The 21953-nt window shown below is 39.9% G+C and overlaps 1 protein-coding gene across 1 annotated transcript in view; it reads left to right on the plus strand.

Annotated features, from left to right (window-relative positions):
- LOC117533365 (glutamate receptor 4-like) overlaps positions 1-21953 on the plus strand; it is a gene marked incomplete in the record, with an annotated part of 102187 nt that overhangs the window by 20854 nt on the left and 59380 nt on the right. The window contains 5 exon segments of the mRNA XM_034197060.1: positions 2770-2823; positions 6022-6180; positions 11559-11726; positions 13639-13743; positions 16989-17099. Coding sequence (XP_034052951.1) covers positions 2770-2823; positions 6022-6180; positions 11559-11726; positions 13639-13743; positions 16989-17099 — 597 coding nt within the window.

Genomic DNA, 21953 nt, shown 5'->3' on the forward strand with positions numbered 1-21953 from the left:
TGAAAGTAGAAGTGCTCAGATCTTGAGTAAAAGTAGAAGTGCTCAGATCTTGAGTAAAAGTAGAAGTACTCAGATCTTGTTCTTGAGTAAAAGTAGAAGTACTCAGATCTTGTACTTGAGTAAAAGTAGAAGTACCAGAGTGTAGGAATACTCTGTTACAGTAAAAGTCCTGTATTCAAAATGTTCCTCAAGTGAAAGTAGAAAAGTATTCTCATCAAAATATAGTGAAAGTAGCGACAGTGAAAGTAGTCGTTGTGCAGATTGGTCCATTTCAGAATAATATATATGATATGTTTGATAATGATTGCATGATGTTACAAAGAGCCATTTGGAGGTTCCTACGATTACAGTGTTAGTTAAAACCTAAAAAGAGCATCTAGTGTTTGTTGTAAAGGATCGGATGCTCTCTCTTCTCTGTCAGCTGTTCCGTAGGATAATACTTTAAGGGCGAATCTATAAACCTGCTGCCTGAATCTGCTTTATGAAAGACAGCTGCTCCTATATGTTAATGTACAGACTACATGTAACCCTCCCAACTCCTGCATCTATTTCACCGTGTTTTCATATCTGCATCCTGCCAGCTCCTCCTCTGCAGAGCGAGGGTTTGAATCTGTCATTCGGCCTCATTAGCTGCTTATTTCCAGCCGGTCAGAACATAGCGAGGCTTACGACGAGCCTCCAGATGTTTCTCTGAATGTCAGAGCACGAGATCTGTGAAAACAAACCTGTTTCATTTACAGACGGGAAGCTAATCTGCTGCAGAGTTTAAAGGCACAACGTGAAACTTTTCTGCATTTAAATCAATGTTGTGTTACATTTTTACATATGATAACAACAACGTTCAAACCCTAGAGACATTTTTATCAACTCTAATCAAGAAAACTGTACTTTTTACATCTTCTCTGAGTATTTGTAAGGTTGTCGTTGTCATAAATTGTATTTTTTAACCATTTTAAGCCCAATCTTAGCCAAACTTGGTCTTTTTTCATTTTGAGCAAAGGACTCACATCCCATTCAGCACGTCCTGTAATTATTCACCAATGAAAACATAATGATGCAGTGGCGAGCCGTCAGGGCCCTAGGTCCTCTCAGAGTGCCTAAGATATTCTACAACATAATATATTTTAAAACATTAAAAAAAAAAAAGATATTTTTTAAATATATTTTTCATCAGTTTTACCAAAATAACTTGATTTAATTGCATTTAAAATAACATTTCCAAAGAAATAAATGCTTTGAATCTGCCTATTCAGTTTCTGTTGGAATGTGAAGGGTTAAATGGTGAAGCTAGCAGCTGATTGGACGTCCAGCTGTGAATTCACAGAGGGTTAGTAAATGAACGAGAGAGTAATGTCAAATGACAGTACAATTGACCAATCATATCTTCCCTCTAAATGGGTGGGTTTTATTATCGCGGACTTTATGACAAGTTCCGCCCGCTGTGAAGCTTTTCTTGTTTCCATAGCAACAACAACTTCCTGTCAACAGCGTAAACTCGCCTTCAAAATAAAAACATGCCAAATTACACTTAAGACATACAACTGCAACGAAAGTAACAAACACAATGCAATATCCTTTTCAACTTCAAAGAACACCAATTGGGTTTACAGGTGTTGTTTTGTGTGGTGGAGGGTCGCTTTCATTGATGCGTTTTGCACCCCGGGCCGGCGTTTTGATATTCCGCTGAAGTCTACGCTGTGACGTAATAACTCGAGGGAAGGGGTGGGGGTCAGAGGGCCTAGGTATAAAAGTCACGGCTGGCCACTGTAATTATGAATATATTATATTCCATTTCGGCCAATAAATCCCCTGTAACCTTACAAAAAAATTGGCTTTTAAAATGAATGTCCGAGAAGTTTAAAAGCACTAAATGTCCCCAAATATATCAGCAATGTTAATGTTAAAGCTCTCGTACCTGAATAAACACTAAAGTCAGATCTGTAGCGTTACATTGAATGTCATCATTAACATAAAGGCTTCAGCAGCTGAAGGTTAAATATGAACGTCTTGTCCTGTTTTACAAAGATCACTGGCATTAATACATCCGCTGATTATCATCTCTTATGCATAAAATGACCTTCTGGATAAACCATTCAACATTTTTAGACCTTATTTCAAGCAAACAACGAAAACACACCAAAAAAAAACCCATTGACTTCCAGATGAAGGACAGGAAGTGCTAAAATTATTACAAATGTTTAAGTTTAGGACTCATTCCTGCACCACTCTAGACTAATAGATGTTACACGTCTCAGTAGTGTGTTATTGTTATAATTGTGATACAGATCAATATAATGTGACTGTGTTTGATTTGAAATCTTGCATATCGCAGCTGTGTGTTCATCTTAATTCACGCCCGCATTAACCGGACGTCCAGTAGGGTTTCCAGCAGATGTCAGCTTTCAAAATCAGTTTTTATCAGCAAGTTGCAGCTCTTTGTGTGTGTGTGTGTGTGTGTGTGTGAGTGTGTGTGTGTGTGTGTGTGTGTGTGTGTGTGTGTGTGTGTGTGTGTGTGTGTGTGTGTGTGTTGCGTAGGGGTGTCGAGAAGCATTGGCACATCTCTGAAAGCGTGAAGTGTTTGTTTCCTCTGTGACACGCCGGCTTGTTCATTTGTTTAGACGTCCGATCTTCCATGGATTAAACAACACACACACACACACACACACACACACACACACACGCCTGTCACACGCATCGTTTACTGTAATTAACGTATGCTTGGCTGTAATCCACTCACATTAACGTTGAGTTGTGCTTCGCTTCCTGCAGATCGTCAGCGTGGGGAAACATGTCAAAGGCTACCATTACATCATGGCCAACCTGGTGAGCAGTTCCTTCATTTGTCTGTAGCTTCATTTCTTTCCTGTATTTCTCTCTGTATTTCCAACATTTGGTTCACTCCCAAATGTTCCTGTGCTTTCTGTGTTTATTGTCCAACTGTGTCAAGATGTAAAGGCTGTATTGTCATGTGTAAGATAGCTACAGCATATTTAGGCAATTAAAGGAATAATAATTAAATAAATAAATATCTTGGCAATAATAATAATAATATATAAAATGAATAGTAACACTTGTAAAATAAATACAAAATTGATAATAATAATACAAATAATAATAATTGTTCTGAAACCAGAGCCCAGTCTACTCTGATTGGTTGCTGGCCGGCTCTGTTGTGATTAGTCAACCTCTTAGGCTAAAGGGGTGGGCCACCCCTTTAGCCTATCACGTGCAATGTGTAGGAGTGCTAGCCAATAGGAGCGTGCGTGTTCCGTAGTGATGTCACTGTATTACAGAAGTAAACAAAAGTGTCCAATTAATGTGTCTTTATGTCTTTTTCAATATATGCTACTTTATACTTCTACTCCACTGCATTTCAGAAGCTAATATTGTACTTTTAACTCCACTACATTTATCCGACAGCTTTTTACATATTCAGATTATTAACTAATAAAAAAATAGCCTATCACGTACGTACAATGTGTCTGAGCGCTAGCCAATAGGAGCGCTATCATTACATGGTGATGTCACTGTGTTTACCGGAAGTAAACAGTTCAATGGAGGGCGTTTAAAAAATACTCAAAAAGCATAATAGGGCCTCTTTAAATATATTTTTGAATGTTCTGTGTGTTGGTGTCGAGTGTTCCGTAGTGATGTCACAGTGTTCGTAGTGATGTCACAGTGTTCCGTAGTGATGTCACAGTGTTCCGTAGTGATGTCACCGTGTTCCGTAGTGATGTCACAGTGTTCCGTAGTGATGTCACAGTGTTCGTAGTGATGTCACCGTGTTCAGTAGTGATGTCACAGTGTTCCGTAGTGATGTCACAGTGTTCCGTAGTGATGTCACAGTGTTCCGTAGTGATGTCACAGTGTTCGTAGTGATGTCACAATGTTCGTAGTGATGTCACAGTGTTCGTAGTGATGTCACAGTGTTCGTAGTGATGTCACAGTGTTTGTAGTGATGTCACAGTGTTCCGTAGTGATGTCACAGTGTTCGTAGTGATGTCACAGTGTTCCGTAGTGATGTCACAGTGTTCGTAGTGATGTCACCGTGCTCAGTAGTGATGTTACAGTGTTCCGTAGTGATGTCACAGTGTTCCGTAGTGATGTCACAGTGTTCCGTAGTGATGTTACAGTGTTCGTAGTGATGTCACAGTGTTCCGTAGTGATGTCACAGTGTTCCGTAGTGATGTCACAGTGTTCGTAGCAGTGTTGGGCAAGTTTCTTCCAAAATGTAATACAGTACATATTACTTATTACCGTCTTTTTTAAGTAATAAGTTACATTACAATATTACTCTCTCTGAAATGTAATGAGTTACATTACAATATTACTCTCTCTGAAATGTAATGAGTTACATTACAATATTACTCTCTCTGAAATGTAATGAGTTACATTACAATATTACTCTCTCTGAAATGTAATGAGTTACATTACAATATTACTCTCTCTGAAATGTAATGAGTTACACTACTTTTGAGTTACTTTCACCAAAAGAACCGCAAAATAATGGCTAGGTATTTTAAATGCTAAAATGTAGTTTAGTGCAGCAACTGTGTATGCCCTTAAGGCTACTAAAAACTTGTATTACAAGGCTTAGTTGAATACTCGATTCTGATTGGTCAATTCCGTTGCTAAGGAGGATCAAGAAAGAGAAAGTAAAAGACGGAGGAACGGAGTTTTTAATTTTCTTAGCGGAAACAATACGATCATTTTAAGTCAATAAAATCATTTCAATTAATATTGGGAGTCGATTCCTTGGTTTGTTCAGTATCTGGCCGTGTGATAAGCGGGGGAATGTGCAGCGACTTGGTCATTATGGGGAAAGAGCACCCTTCAGGCTCATCAAGATCAGCCTGACTGATTACGTAAACACCAGGCTTACTAATCTACCGGCACAATTTTTCTCTGGTGTCGGAATGTCTCGTGATGTTTGTAAATTCTTAAAAATCAAAACACCATTTTCATTTCGGGTTAAAACTGCGTTACTGAGAATTGTAACGGGTAGTATATTACCCAAATGTCATTAGTAATGCGTTACATTACTTCGTTGCAGCAAAAATACATTACTGTAACTCCGTTAACACTGTTGGTGATGTCACAGTGTTCCGTAGTGATGTCACAGTGTTCCGTAGTGATGTCAGTGTTGGGTAGTGATGTCACAGTGTTGGGTAGTGATGTCACAGTGTTCCGTAGTGATGTCACAGTGTTCCGTAGTGATGTCACAGTGTTCTGTAGTGATGTCAGTGTTGGGTAGTGATGTCACAGTGTTGGGTAGTGATGTCACAGTGTTCCGTAGTGATGTCACAGTGTTCCGTAGTGATGTCACAGTGTTCCGTAGTGATGTCACAGTGTTGGTAGTGATGTCACAGTGTTGGGTAGTGATGTCACAGTGTTCCGTAGTGATGTCACAGTGTTCCGTAGTGATGTCACAGTGTTGGGTAGTGATGTCACAGTGTTCCGTAGTGATGTCACAGTGTTCCGTAGTGATGTCACAGTGTTCCGTAGTGATGTCACAGTGTTCCGTAGTGATGTCACAGTGTTCCGTAGTGATGTCACAGTGTTCCGTAGTGATGTCACAGTGTTCCGTAGTGATGTCAGTGATGTTCCGGAATGGAAGAATTCCTCTATATATTTTTTCCAGTTTTTCTGTCCCTGGATTCAGTTTTTCTGTGTTTTCTCTCTCGTTTCCTCCTCAGGGTTTTAAGGACATTCATCTGGAGCGCTTCATGCATGGCTTGAACCATTAACAAATTCTAAAATTTAAAAATATTATATTGAAAGTAATACAATTCTTAATTAAACAAAAAAAACAAATTACCCTGTAAAAAAAACATGAAATGACCTTGTTTTAGTTTAAAATGGTGCATAAACACAGGAATTAGGTCTAGGTTGATATAAAGGAAAGGATAAAAGCGTACTGGGGGCTTTTTAAACATAATGTTCTGGAATTGAAGAAGTTATTTGATTTGTTTCCAGTTTTTCTGTCCCTGGATTCAGTTTCTCTCTCTTTTCTCTCCTCAGGGTTTTAAGGACATTAATCTGGAGCGTTTTATGCACGGCGGAGCGAACGTGACGGGCTTCCAGCTGGTGGACTTCAGTAACCCCATGGTCATAAAGCTGATGCAGCGCTGGAACAAACTGGACCAGAGGGAGTACCCCGGCTCCGACGCCCCCCCCAAGGTATGTCTAACAGGTAATGCACTTTGTCTGTTTTTTGGAAGGGGGTTTTGGGGTATTTTAGGGATTAGCATTAGGGCCGATTCAATGATTGGTTTTGGTGTATAATGGTGCATAAACACAGGAATGAATTTGATATAAAGGAGCAACTATCAAACTTTGTGTGAAACCATTATCCAGTTCTTAAAGCAAAAATAATATATGCAAAATAATACAATTCTGAAGAAAAGGACAAATATAATAAAGTGCTTAATGGTACATAAACACAGGGATGAGGTCTAGGTTGATACAAAGGAATACAGCATAATAGGACCTTTTTAAACAAGCAGCTCTTGCATGGTACATTATATTCAAACCGAGTGCAACTATGACTTGATATTAGATGATAAGATCAGCGGACTTCACAGTGCAACAACGTAAAGTATGCATTCAAAGAAAGGTGCATAGTCGTGGGAATTACTGCACATGCTTTCCGTGCTTTAATAATTCCTCTGAGGTGACTGGAGTTGTTGCAACGGCGAGAAAACAGCGGATGCAGCAAAGAAAAGATAACAGCAGGAACAGAACAGTGTCAGATAAGATGAATATAATAATGTGCAAGGTGAGCACACGACACGCTGATACAGAACTGCATTAAAAACTGTCTTAATGCACAAAATAATAAATAGCAAACTGTGATAAAACGTGTGCACACAGCAGCAATCTGCTCCATCTCGTCCAACGCTTTCTTACAGCACAGATGTGACAGATTGACCCACATTGTTCTCCTGCACACGGATTTAAAACGCCACGGTGGTCAGAAAAGCCTCGGAGCAGATCTGTGTCCAACTAAGATTTCTATTTTAAAATCCAGAAGCAGTGGAGTGGAAACGTGTGTGTAGTGTGCCGTGTGTGTGATGGATTCAGGGGGTTCAAATTAAAAGTTTACACCACAGGGCGATATCACATGACTGTGTGTCTGTGTGTGTGTGTGTGTGTGTGTGTGTGTGTGTGTGTGTGTGTGTGTGTGTGTGTGTGTGTGTAACCCCACTCCATTTCTTGATAAATTGCTCTCTCTCTCACTCCTGGAAAATCCACTCAGACTAAATTACTCGGCTCCCCCATTAAGTTTGTCCACAGCGCGGTTTCTTTCTCCTGATATATTAGCAGCAGCGGTGAGTTTGGGCTTTCCCCCGGCAGCTCTCACTTTGTGAAGACAAATGCAATGCCTGCTGTTTGAAAGTAACAGGAATCAGCAGGTAGTGAGCTAATGGGAGATTCCTGTGCTGCATGAACACAACACGCTTATAAACTCTTTCCACCTGTGGTTTCACAAAAATGATCTTTCTATTCAGCTTATGCTTCATCTGCTCTAAGGCGTTTCCATAGGGCCTTATTTTGTGTTGGTTCTTCCTGTTAGAGCGTAATTGCTATTACATTGCATAGCGTTACCGTCTTTATCAACCTTTAACTGCCAGATAAACAGCTTTTAAGCTTTTAATAAGCTATTATTAAATAATAACACTTTAAAAGGAAATAAACTAACCATTTAGATTACCAATATGTGATTAGTTTATCCAAACAGCACATAGTTGGGAATTTACAGCCATGTTTGAGACTTGAGTCTGTGAAAGAAGCCCATTTTCATGTCAATGTTTTTATACTTGCTCTCACTGTGCTCAACCGTAGACACAGGTCCTCACTGCAAGAAATCAAATACTAATTCAAATTTAAATTCAAGAGAGCCAGTAGTTTTGCCATAGCTAGTGTTAACTGTGATGGTTATTTTCGCGTCCAGGAAAGAGAAGCTTAAAAAGGAGACTAAATGGAGTCTCTGAGATGTTTTCAAATTGGTACTTTAATTAATAAAAAGCGTGGTAAAGTCACAAACAGGATATTGTCCGACAGAAAAGCAGCTGCCTCTGGCCCTCGCTAGCAGAGAAAAGAGGCCGAACCCCTCAGGTTTCGTTGTTTATATAGCCTCTCCTGGCTCCTCCCTGGGGGCCGGCTCTCCGACTATTTAATGTCCGTTGTTACACATATCACAGTATACAGACATTGTACATTCAATATATATCTAAACACTCCTTTTCTCCTCCTTAACTTTTTCATGACTTTCCATTCAACACATTCCAAACGCTGTAATCAACACTCCAAAAAAATACAGGAAATCCTTCACAGCAATTCGATTTCCGGTCGCTCCGAATGTTGTGACATGCTACCCACATCTGTAAACGATAACGTACTCAAATAAACTGTACCTTCATTTAATATCCAACAATAATAATATCTCGACGTCTATAGTTGTAGTGTTGAAATCAGTAGGTTTCGGTGTGCAACATCATATCGCTGCTAAATTCACCTCTATAGGAAATGGTATATTAGCCTCATGCTAAATGCTAACCGGAGGTGAAGGATTTTCAGAATAAAAGTCTAACTGGTTGTGCACAAGAACTTCTGGTTTTTTAGTATAAAACAGCATTTAAACTAAAGGTACATTTAAGGTACATTATGCCATCAAAACATTGATTTGAATTTCTAACACTAGATAGTCAAAAGTATCCAGCTAGCTTGATAGATAGGTAGCTAACTCAAGATAGATAACTAGTTAGATTTAAATCGAACATAATCTAGCTTGAAAAGTAGATAGCTGACTTCCGATAGCAAGCATGTTAGGTAGAAAGCTAATGTAAGCTAGCCAGCTTCTTAGATAGCTAATGTTTGCTAGTTAGCTTGTAAAATACATTTCTAACGTTCTTTAGCTAGCTAGATAGCTAACGTTAGCTAAATAGCATCAGTGCTGTCTGACCAATATTTTTGCATTTACACCTGGCATTTCTTTGTGGTTTTACACTTTTGTTTAGTTTTTAAATAAGGCAGGAAACTTACCATTTCAGATTACCAATGTATGATTAGTTCATCCAAATAACACATATTTGGGAATGTAAAGCCATGTTTAAGACTTAAGAAGCTGTGTGAAAGAAGCCAGTTGTCTTAAAAACAATGTTTTACTGCCTGAACAGTAGACACAGGTCTTCATATGCATCCATCCATCTTCTCCCGCTTATCCGTGGTCGGGTCGCGGGGGTAGCAGTTCATAGTTCTTCATATGCAATCAAATAATAATTCAAATTTAAATTACGAGAGCCATAACTAGCTAGATAGCCAATATTATCCAGCTAGCTTGTTATAAGATAGATAACTCGTTAGATTTAAATCGAATGTAATCTAGCTTGTAAAGTAGATAGCTAACTTTCGATAGCATGCATGTTAGGTAGAAAGGCTTACGTGACCTAGCCAGCTTTCACATTGCTAATATTCACTAGTTAGCTTGTAAAATATATTGCTAACGTTCTGTAGTTAGGTAGATAGCTAACGTTCGCTAGCTAAATAGCCGATCAAGATTTTAGCATTTATTTATACCTGGTATTTTTACTCTTTTTGTTGTTGTTTTACATATTTGTTTAATTTTTAAATGGCTGTAAAGTCTGGCTTTCGTCATCTGACTAAACACGGAAAGAATCAATCAAAGAGACACTCATTACTTAATAATCCCTCACGTCTGTATTAGCAGTGTGTATTCAGTCCTGACTTGTATGAGTTTATTCTGCACCTCCAGTGTTTGTGTGTGTTTCTTTAGGCGTGCTTGTCAAACAGTAGCATGGGAATAGAGGGCAGCAGAGCGCCATAATGTCACAGTGAGCGGTCGGATAATGAATAGGATCCACCCCGAGCTGGAGGCAAAGTTAATGAACTCCTGCTAGCCGGGATAATTAATGCCAGACTTCTTCCCGTTCTGGACAAAACACTCGTCTTTCTCCCCATCTTCCTGCCTCTCTGGAGGTGAGCTTTAGGGAAATATGTCTCGTGACAGGTAGTGGGATTCGTCTTGATGCAAATAATCAAGGTCAAATAAAGATTGGGGGAGATTGAAAGTGAGTATGCCCTTTCCTTTTGCAGAAATAATGAGTGAAAGTGCTGCTCCTCTGCAACACGAGGCACTGCAGAAACTCAGCGTGAACTCACATTGTTTTAAGGGGATCTGACCGGCAGATATTGCAGAGCCTGTCCAGCTAAATCAACATTTAATTGGCCTCATACATTTTTCTTAGTGTGTGTGTGTTTATGTACGTGCGTGCGTGCGTGAGTGCGTGTTCTAATAGTGATACATATCGATATAAAGGAAGTGCGTTTGATTTGAAATCTTGCATATTGCAGCTGTGTCTTCATCTCAATTCACGCCCGCATTAACCGGACGTCCAGTAGGATTTTCCAGCAGATGTCAGCTTTCAAAATCAGTTTTTATCAGCAAGACGAAGCTCTTTGTGTGAGGTATTAAATATTAAGTTTGTGTTGTCTTTACCACAGTGTCCGCGGCTCATGCTGTGTGTGTCCAGCTGTTGTTGTGTGTGTGTGTGTGTGTGTGTGTGTGTGTGTGTGTGTGTGTGTGTGTGTGTGTGTGTGTGTGTGTGTGTGTGTGTGTGTGTGTGTGTGTGTGTGTGTGTGTGTGTGTGTGTCTGTTAGTATTGATCTCTTGTCTCTTCCTCTCACCGCTCTGCAGCCATATTGTTCTCCACTGTCTGACTGTCAGGGAATTAGCTCGTCTCTGACATATGTGTGTTTTCTCAACTTGTGTGTGTGTGTGTGTGTGTGTGTGTGTGTGTGTGTGTGTGTGTGTCAGCATTGTATATACACCAAAACAGACTGAACAGCAAGGGAGCTAAAGACTGTAATTTACAAAATCACGTGGTGCTGGGGTTTTGTTTCCACTTAAATAAATCCAATAAGCCTGTGTGGATGAACGCTGTTGGGAGGGTTACTTTAAAAATGTCATCTGTTACAATAACTAGCTACATGTCAGGAGTGTAATCAGTAATAAATATGAGTATAAAATATGAAAGTAACCTGATTACTCTCCGTTAGTTTTGGATTACCTCATTATCAAATATGATGCAAAATAAAAACAAGAGATAATAAACAACAATAAGATGTTTTTGACTTAAGTGAACGTAACAGTATAACCATAGAACATAAGAAACCAATATCTTTGATATAAAAATGTAGTAATCGATTACAGTTTTTCTTTGTATCCTGATGAGAGAGAGAGAGAGAGAGAGAGAGAGAGAGAGAGAGAGAGTATATATATATATATATATATATAGAGATATATATAGAGATATATATATATATATATAGAGATATATATATATATATATAGAGATATATCTAGTCTGCGATCTATATCTCTATTCTCTCAGCTATCTAGAGCTATATCTTAATCTATCCGAGAGATATATATATATATATATATATAGAGTAAAAAATGTAGTAACTTGTAATCTGTTACTCCCTGTTACAGTGTCCTTGTGATGTTCAGTTATTTTCTCTTCTTTGTTCCTCAGTACACGTCAGCGCTGACCTATGATGGGGTGATGGTGATGGCCGAGGCGTTCAGGAACCTCCGCCGGCACAAAGTAGATATTTCCAGACGGGGGAACGCTGGCGATTGTCTCGCTAACCCCGCCGCCCCGTGGAACCAAGGCATCGATATGGAGCGTACCCTCAAACAGGTGAGAGAGAGAGAGAGAGAGGCAAAAGGAAAGATTTCCTCATGATTTGAACTAAACTACTCCTAAAACAACAGACTGACGTTATATGCTGTCTGTTTAGCTTTAAAAAAACAAAACGTTAGATATTTCCTACAGTAGCATGCTTAGGCAGTGAGTTTACTTAAAAGTATTAATTCACAGCTTTTAACTGCAATGTGTTGAGTTGTAATCAATCAATCAAATTATTCAAGGGGCAGGCTTTAATACTTAACCAATTCCATCCTGTTTTAATTCCTGTAACATGACCGTTTTTCCAAATCCTGCTAAAAGACATTAAAAAGTCCTTTAATCCTAGATATATTCTTAAGGTGATAGTAGGGTGAATTTGTAATTTTCTCAATGTGACTGTACTTTAAATTATTGTCAGAGTCCATAAACACACCTAGATTTCTGGCTTTTCCCATTGTTTTTAACCGAATTAAGCTCAGCACTGACTTTATTCGTTCATTCTTGGCTCCAAAAACAATTACCTAAATGGTATCTTTGTCTAATTGAAGAAAGTTCTGGCACATCCAGTCATTGATTGGTTTAATGCACTTACTCAGTGCTTGTTATGTAAATGCATGTGTCGTCTGCATAGCTATGGTAACTTATTCTGATGTTTTCCATTATCTGAATCAGTTGTAGCAAGTAGATGTTAAAGAGAAGAGGCCCCAGGATAGAGCCTTGAGGAACCCCACATATCATTATTATCAACTCAGATGTGTAGATACCTACAGGAACAATGTTTTTCCTTTCCTTTAAGTAGGATTCAAAGGAGTCCCACACAGTTTTCCAGTAGATATAGTAATATGTTGTGGTCAATATGCACTGGTGTACTTTAGTGTAATTCATTCGAACAGTATCAGTCCAATCTATGTTTTCTTTCAAACAGAAAGAGCTCAACATCTCCTGAAATCCATTTTTGTTACCCCTTCCTTTATTTACATAACAAACATACTTATGTTAAGCCAAACCAAGACGTTTCTCTAATCTAACCAAGCACTTTTGTTTTTGTTTTGGTCCACTTTACCTCACAATAAACAGCTTAAATCAGAAGAAAATACGTAATTGAGGATGCAGTTATTACAGCTTTGTCTCCTAAGTAATTACATGTCCATACAACAAAATTGCATTGTCAATAATGCATTAAAGCCACAATTATTTTGTCCTGCCACCTTTGATTGCCCCGTTTATATGTTTTGTGCATGGAGCAACACGTCTAAGTGTAATTATCCCTGTACACTGGATGCGTAAAAGCCCATTATTGAGTTTAGTTTACCTTTAATATAATAATAATAATAATAATTGGGAGGGATGGGCACCACGGCAGGGCAGGAGGTGAACTGGGACCTCTCCAAGTAGCAGTCCACACTCCATATTTAGGTCTGGTCGGGGGACTTGAACCGGCGACCCTGCAGCTCACAGTCCAAGCCCTTACTGACTGAGCCACTCAGTCATTAGTCACTGAGCCACCTGCGTTTTTGCAGAATCACTGTAGTTCGGTCTATCACTCTCAAACAGACTTGACATTTCTAGCTTTAAATATCATACCATCATATCATTATTTCCTGTTCTCCTTTTACAATACAATATAATACAAAGGGGCTTTATTGGCATGACCAAATTTTAAACATATTGCCAAAGCATTCAGCACAAGGCGTTATAACAGAACAAAACTAAAATCAACACTAAACGTATATGTCAACAATAGATGTGGCACAACAGCATAGCACAATGCAACATACTGTGTATGCCAACAACTCGTACTGAATGTCTTTTAACACTTTGTGAAAAGCTTGTTTGTTCCCCTTTGAAGGATGTGCTGCAGTATTTCCTTCACCCTTTCCATGCAGTAAATGAATACTGTTTGTTATTCCTGTGCTGTCCTCAGGTCCGGCTGCAGGGATTAACAGGTAATGTCCAGTTTGACCACTATGGCCGCAGGGTCAACTACACAATGGACGTGTTTGAGCTGAAGAATAATGGACCGCGACGGGTAAAGAACCACAACACACTGCCTACATTTCTGATATGGATTTATATGTGTCCAGTCTGTATATTTTAACATATGCAATATATTCCTTTTGCTGTTATGTGAAACGTTTGAAGGCTGGGGCGACAACTGAATATATAGGATGGATTCTGAGAGAGAGAGAGAGAGAGAGAGAGAGAGAGAGAGAGAGAGAGAGAGAGAGAGAGATAGAGAGAGAGATAGAGAGAGAGAGAGAGTAGATAGAGATAGAGAGATAGAGAGAGGTACGTAGTCATAGAGATCTGAGAGCGAGCTAGAGCTCTTCGCGCTAGAGCTCTCTCCTCGCCTCGCGCCTCTCTCTCTTGCGATCGCCGTGTCTCTGCTCTCTCTCTCGATAGTCGTCTCTCTTCTCTTCAAGATGAATATCATCTTCCCAGATGAACCATCAATCAGACGCTGCTTTGGCCTGTCTTGGCATAGCGAGGGTCCTGTCACAGTGTGTGTGTGTGTGTTCCCGTATTTTCCATGTTCCTCAATCATCCCAATGCCCCTACACACAGCTCTCCATTCCCGCCGGCTGCCCACCTTGTTAGTTGACTTATAGCGGCTTGTAGTTGCTGTCAAAGCTCTTTGTCTATTAAAATATCCATCACTTTGACACTGGATTGGTTTATAGAGTGGTGCAGAAATGAGTCCTAAAACCCAAATTGAGTCAGTATTTTAGCACTTCCTGTTAGCTTGTCTGGAGGTCAATGGTTTTCTGAACATGTTTTTGAATGTAAGCCTAAAATAAGGTCTGTGGTTAACACAAGCTGAAGAGATATTTGTCCTATGATATAAAACACGTCCTTAAATACCCAACTGGTGGATTTAAAAAAACTGTGGTTGCTAACAAGTGTCTAAATGAGACGACTAAATGTCATCACGGGCAACATTAGCCGCCTTTAGCTTAGCGGTGGTGATGTGAAGTCATGTGACCGTGCTGTAGTTCCTTTATAGCCCAACATTAGCCGCCTCTAGCTTAGCGGTGGTGACGTGAAGTCATGTGACCGTGCTGTAGTTCCTTTATAGCCCAACATTAGCCGCCTTTAGCTTAGCGGTGGTGACGTGAAGTCATGTGACCGTGCTGTAGTTCCTTTATAGCCCAACATTAGCCTCCTTTAGCTTAGCGGTGGTGACGTGAAGTCATGTGACCGTGCTGTAGTTCCTTTATAGCCCAACATTAGCCTCCTTTAGCTTAGCGGAGGTGACGTGAAGTCATGTGACCGTGCTGTAGTTCCTTTATAGCCCAACATTAGCCTCCTTTAGCTTAGCGGTGGTGACGTGAAGTCATGTGACCGTGCTGCAGTTCCTTTATAGCCCAACATTAGCCTCCTTTAGCTTAGCGGTGGAGACGTGAAGTCATATGACCGTGCTGTAGTTCCTTTATAGCCCAACATTAGCCTCCTTTAGTTTAGCGGTGGTGACGTGAAGTCATGTGACCGTGCTGTAGTTCCTTTATAGCCCAACATTAGCCTCCTTTAGCTTAGCGGTGGAGACGTGAAGTCATGTGACCGTGCTGCAGTTCCTTTATAGCCCAACATTAGCCTCCTTTAGCTTAGCGGTGGAGACGTGAAGTCATGTGACCGTGCTGTAGTTCCTTTATAGCCCAACATTAGCCTCCTTTAGCTTAGCGGTGGTGACGTGAAGTCATGTGACCGTGCTGCAGTTCCTTTATAGCCCAACATTAGCCTCCTTTAGCTTAGCGGTGGAGACGTGAAGTCATGTGACCGTGCTGTAGTTCCTTTATAGCCCAACATTAGCCTCCTTTAGCTTAGCGGTGGTGACGTGAAGTCATGTGACCGTGCTGTAGTTCCTTTATAGCCCAACATTAGCCTCCTTTAGCTTAGCGGTGGAGACGTGAAGTCATGTGACCGTGCTGTAGTTCCTTTATAACCCAACATTAGCTCTTTAATCTTTAATTATAAAGGAGTGTTAGTATGTAGAGATTATCCCGCTGAACAAACATTTAAGTATCATAAACGTTGAGGTTATTTACTGCCTAATCGGAAGTCCTATGGAAAAATCCCATTGTCTTTTCTGTCGAGGGAACCAGAGAGATTCTAACTTTAAAAAGACATCATCCCTGCACCACTTTATAAAAAAATCACATTTTGTCGTGCATGTAGCTGCTCTCTACAGACGGAGGATGCAAATGCTGTGACCGCGACATATCATGTCTGTCAGTTCCAGTCGGTCAGTTTGACCCTGAAGGACTGAAGACGACAGATCTGTCAGGAGAACATGAAATGGCTTTCGGAGAAAAGAAGCAGCACAACATTGGGCTTAAAATTGGAATATTGCATGAGAACGGGGGAATGAGTCAATGTTAAGACTTATTGTTTTAAAGTTGAATCACAGCTTGATGAATGCTTGATTTGAAATGACAACAACATGAGCATGAAAGTGCTATTTTGAAACCACTGTTTGAGAAAATAATGTTGAATCTACCTGCTGTGACCAAGGCTTTTATGTTTAACATTCTTTTCATTTTCAACACAATTCAAAGACCTTCACTGGAAACAGAACGTACCAAACACAGATGTATAATATGATATTGAATGGATTTTCAGTCAACATTAATTTGACAAACCATGCAATACAATAGGTCCAATTCAGGGAAAACATTACTGGATCTTCTCCAAGTTTAATCAAAATCAGGCCATAGATTTTCTTTAATCCTGCTAACAAATCATCAGGAACACATGTCATATTTTATGAAGAAATATTGACATTGATCAAGACTCATCATAGAATAAAACCACACATTTTGACACTTACTACTTTGATTGTAGTAAAAATACAAGACTCTTTTTGTGACACATATATATTTTTTTCTCATAAATGTTGGATTTTTCTTGACATACCACAACGTTAGCATCGAAGAGTTGCAGTAGAGAAATAAATAGTTCAGGTGTCAGAGAAGCAACAGCAATACGAGTGAAACACAGAATAGAACAGGTAAGAGTTCACACAGGGATAATGCAACAAATACATGTAAGATGCTAGACCATTTTGACTTACCAACACTTATAACGATATATCGACATAGAGCTTTTCCTCCATGTTCTTTGACATCAAAATGATGTCATGCAAAGAGCTCCATTTCTTGTTAACACATCAGGGATTGCATCAAAACAAGTTGTGCATGCTGCATTATACAATATGTTCGCATGCACACATGAACAACACACACACATACACAATCTAACGTCTTGATTTCCCTGTAGATCGGCTACTGGAACGATGCCGACAAACTGGTTCTGATCCAGGACTCTCCGCTGCATCCTAACGACACGTCTGGCATCGAAAACCGAACCGTTGTAGTGACCACCATCATGGTAAGAGACCGGCAAACAAAACACACACACACACACACACACACACACATGCAGACCTGTTCGTAGGAATATGTAACGCGAGGAGACTTTACGTAAGGGATAATATGCAGCGATTATCCCACTTATTACACAGCTGTGTACTAAATAAACCACCGACTTGACTCACAATATTGATTTAAAAATTCCCTTTAGTGTTTACTACCTGTCTGTCTTCTTCTGCTGTTCCCTTTAGTGTTTACTTCCTGTCTGTCTTCTTCTGCTGTTCCCTTTAGTGTTTACTTCCTGTCTGTCTTCTTCTGCTGTTCCCTTTAGTGTTTACTACCTGTCTGTCTTCTTCTGCTGTTCCCTTGAGTGTTTACTTCCTGTCTGTCTTCTTCTGCTGTTCCCTTTAGTGTTTACTTCCTGTCTGTCTTCTTCTGCTGTTCCCTTTAGTGTTTACTTCCTGTTTGTCTTATTCTGCTGTTCCCTTTAGTGTTTACTTCCTGTCTGTCTTCTTCTGCTGTTCCCTTTAGTGTTTACTTCCTGTCTGTCTTCTTCTGCTGTTCCCTTTAGTGTTTACTTCCTGTCTGTCTTCTTCTGCTGTTCCCTTTAGTGTTTACTTCCTGTCTGTCTTCTTCTGCTGTTCCCTTTATTGTTTACTTCCTGTCTGTCTTCTTCTGCTGTTCCTTTTAGTGTTTACTTCCTGTCTGTCTTCTTCTGCTGTTCCTTTTAGTGTTTACTTCCTGTCTGTCTTCTTCTGCTGTTCCCTTTAGTGTTTAATTCCTTTCTGTCTCCTTCTGCTGTTCCCTTTAGTGTTTACTTCCTGTCTGTCTTCTTCTGCTGTTCCCTTTAGTGTTTACTTCCTGTTTCATACTGCTGGTCCCTTTAGTGTTTACTTCCTGTCTGTCTTGTTCTGATGTTCCCTTTAGTGTTTACTTCCTGTCTGTCTTCTTCTGCTGTTCCCTTTAGTGTTTACTTCCTGTCTGTCTTCTTCTGTTCCCTTTAGTGTTTACTTCCTGTCTGTCTTCTTCTGCTGTTCCCTTTAGTGTTTACTTCCTGTCTGTCTTCTTCTGCTGTTCCCTTTAGTGTTTACTTCCTGTCTGTCTTCTTCTGCTGTTCCCTTTAGTGTTTACTTCCTGTTTTCTACTGCTGTTCCCTTTAGTGTTTACTTCCTGTCTGTCTTGTTCTGTTCCCTTTAGTGTTTACTTCCTGTCTGTCTTGTTCTGTTCCCTTTAGTGTTTACTTCCTGTCTGTCTTCTTCTGCTGTTCCCTTTAGTGTTTACTTCCTGGCTGTCTTGTTCTGCTGTTCCCTTTAGTGTTTACTTCCTGTCTGTCTTCTTCTGTTTCCTTTAGTGTTTACTTCCTGTCTGTCTTCTTCTGCCTGTTCCCTTTAGTGTTTACTTCCTGTCTGTCTTGTTCTGCTGTTCCCTTTAGTGTTTACTTCCTGTCTGTCTTCTTCTGCTGTTCCCTTTAGTGTTTACTTCCTGTCTGTCTTGTTCTGCTGTTCCCTTTAGTGTTTACTTCCTGTCTGTCTTCTTCTGCTGTTCCCTTTAGTGTTTACTTCCTGGCTGTCTTGTTCTGCTGTTCCCTTTAGTGTTTACTTCCTGTCTGTCTTCTTCTGTTCCCTTTAGTGTTTACTTCCTGTCTGTCTTCTTCTGCCTGTTCCCTTTAGTGTTTACTTCCTGTCTGTCTTCTTCTTCTGTTCCCTTTAGTGTTTACTTCCTGTCTGTCTTGTTCTGCTGTTCCCTTTAGTGTTTACTTCCTGGCTGTCTTGTTCTGCTGTTCCCTTTAGTGTTTACTTCCTTTCTGTCTTCTTCTGCTGTTCCCTTTAGTGTTTACTTCCTTTCTGTCTCCTTCTGCTGTTCCCTTTAGTGTTTACTTCCTCTCTGAAAATATATTGTAATTTATTTTTTTGGCCACAGCTGGTGTTAAATTGACCGGACTGATATGACTGCACATAGTCCCTTGATCCTCCTTAGCAACGGCCTGTTCTCCTTAGCAACAGTCTGCGAGCGAAAAATAGCAGAGCCCCAGAATGTCCAAATTGACCAATCAGCATTGAGCATTCAACTAAGCCGTGTAATAATACCTAGTAAATCTTATAAGCAGTATAAGCAGAGTCAAGATTTCAGTGGCTATACATCACACATCCTTCTTCTTAAATCTTTATTTACAACCTGACATAATATGGTGTTCACCGGCCTCTTGTAAAGTACCTCCGTTTTTAATGAGGTACTTTACAAGTATTACTTTGAATTTGCAAGTGTTCCTCTGTTACGCCTTTTCCTGATTAACCTTGAATTCCTAGGTAATTCTTATTTTGACGCAGCATTTTATCATTGATGCAAACATGCTATACTTTTACATTTTAAAAACAAAACTGCTTTGGGATTTAAGGCATGTTTCTTTGCTTGGATTTACTTGTACTGCCAGTAGAGGAATTAGTTTGTATTTTGAGCAAAGTTCATGTATGGTAGACCAATTTAAAAACCAAACAGTAAAATATTTTGTTTAGTTACCAGCCTTCAACTGGGAGCAATCCATAAGAAAATACCAATTATCCATCAATAGATGCCCCAATATACCAGAATTAAAGAGCAGCTACGATAGGGACATTTGTGTTTTGGATATCCCACATAACTCCTTGAACATCACATTGATTACATCCTAGGAAATATGCAAATATTTAATATAAGGCCCTTGTAGTGCTATGACTGACAAATGTGCAGGGGTTAAACATGCTTTGTGACAACATAATCAGAAAAGAGACTCTTAAAGAAATGGGCTTTTCTTGTTATAACCTCAATAGAAACTACTCCAGAATCAACTACCGTCACTTACATTCTCTTTTATCGCACCAATAAACATCTCGCTGAGCAGTCACACAGCTGCTGTTACTGCGGTCCCTATTGCACGGATAAAAGACTTCATAAAACACAGCTTCAGAATCAGAGCATTTTTACACATGACAGGAAATGAATGGTATTTGCATGGTCTATATGTGGCTGTAGCAGTGACTCTGACATGCAGGAAAACAGGCAGATTTTGAGCTGATTGCAGGAGGGAAGGAGGTGAAAATGGAGAGTCACAGCTCAGCACAATCCTCCCTCTTTTCAGCCCCTGATGAGGAACCCCATTTTAAGAAACTGAGCCCCAGTTGGACGCAAGCAGGATTTGAAAAGCCCCTTAATGGCAGTGATGGAAACAACAACCCCTCACCCCCCGCCCGAGCCAAAATGAAGCCCTAAAGACACGGGGCGAGAGGAGACACACTGCAACATTGTTAATGGAGAAAGTGAACGAGAAATGGAGCAACTCAGAGCCGTAATGGAGCTGCTCGAGAGGAAAATGAAATGGAGGGAGGAAGACACTGTCTTTTTTAAGGACGGTGCTCACGGATGGACACCCATTGAGGCTCTCTGACAGCACAGTATCTGTTCACTAAACCAGCTCCACTGCACCTGTTTGTGTGTGTTAGAGTCATGCATTGTCTGCTTGTGTGGCTTGAAACCCATTCAGATTTGAAGTATTTTTGCAAAGAAGCCTAGAATATTCACCTTATGACGCACCGGCCCTTTTACCACTTATGGTTCAAACGTAAAAGTGTCAGTTCTTCCAGTTTTTATTTGGGATCATTCACCGCTACAATTTAACTATGGAATTGTTTTACAGGACCACATCAAGCCTCTGTTAGTGGTTGTACTGTAGGATGACATGAAAATGGCCCAAAATCAGCCGGTCGTACTGCATAAAGCTCATGTGGACAATTTATATAAACTCTCACTGCCAGAAGGGGAGTGGAGAGACAAAGGTCCACAAGTTTTCAAAGCTGAATTCAATTCAGTCAGAGTGCTATTTAGCTAGCAAGTGTAGCTATCAAGCTAAACAATTTCCCAAATTGGGATCAATAAAGTACCATCTTACCTTATCTTATCTTAACTTGCGGATGTTAGCTATCTATCTAACAAGCTAGCTAGCTAACGTTTCTTATCTAATGAGTAAACTAGCTTGTGTTAGCTAACAAGCTGGCTAGTGAAAGTTAAGACTCTTATTTGAAAGCTAGCTCATGTGTGCTATCTATTTAACGGGCTATAGCGTACATTAGCTTTGTATAAGCTGGCTAGCCAATGTTTGTTAAAGCTAGCTACCGCCACATTAATATAATAAGTGATCTCTTTATGATTATCTTGCAGTGCAGAATTGTGTCGGCCCTTCTGGCCATGAGTAATTATAATAGCATCGTTGATTTTTTAAACCAATCGGCTGGTCTCATACAGCAGCAGCTCCAAACATGGCTGTAAATTGCCAAAGATATCACATGTTAGTAACCCAATACAAATTCATTCAAAAGCTTATAAACAGTTTATTTGGCAAGTCATAGTCGACAAGGTTGGTGATATGCAAAGTCATAGCAAGTACACATTAAACAGATGTACCAACACATTAAGGCAATGCTGAGCGCCTACAGCAGCATAAGGTGAATAAAGTGAGGTGGTAAATAAGTCTGCTGTAAATCTGTCCCTTTCTCTGACTAACTGCCCCAGCGTACAGTCCATTACACACTTCCTGTTAGCATTACAACAGCTTAGAAAGACTGATGCTCTCATAATCATCCCTGTTCATATCCATCACGCTTTATGCAGCATGGTATTACAGGAACATTACAGTTACGGCTGCCTTTCACGCTTTAAATGTTGGGGAGAGTCATGTTTGTTTAAACCTAATGAAGTGTCCCAGTGGTATATTGCAGCAGTCCTCCTTTCCGTGTTTTAGTATGAGTTATATAGGAGCAGTTAGCAAGCCTTATCGTAAAACCACTCTATCATCAGAGCGTAAAGGCAAACAGCTTCTGTCCAATTTAGAGTTTTTAAATAC

The sequence above is a fragment of the Gymnodraco acuticeps genome, unplaced genomic scaffold, assembly GCF_902827175.1.
Source record: "Gymnodraco acuticeps unplaced genomic scaffold, fGymAcu1.1, whole genome shotgun sequence".
In the NCBI taxonomy this organism is placed as follows: Eukaryota; Metazoa; Chordata; class Actinopteri; order Perciformes; family Bathydraconidae; genus Gymnodraco; species Gymnodraco acuticeps.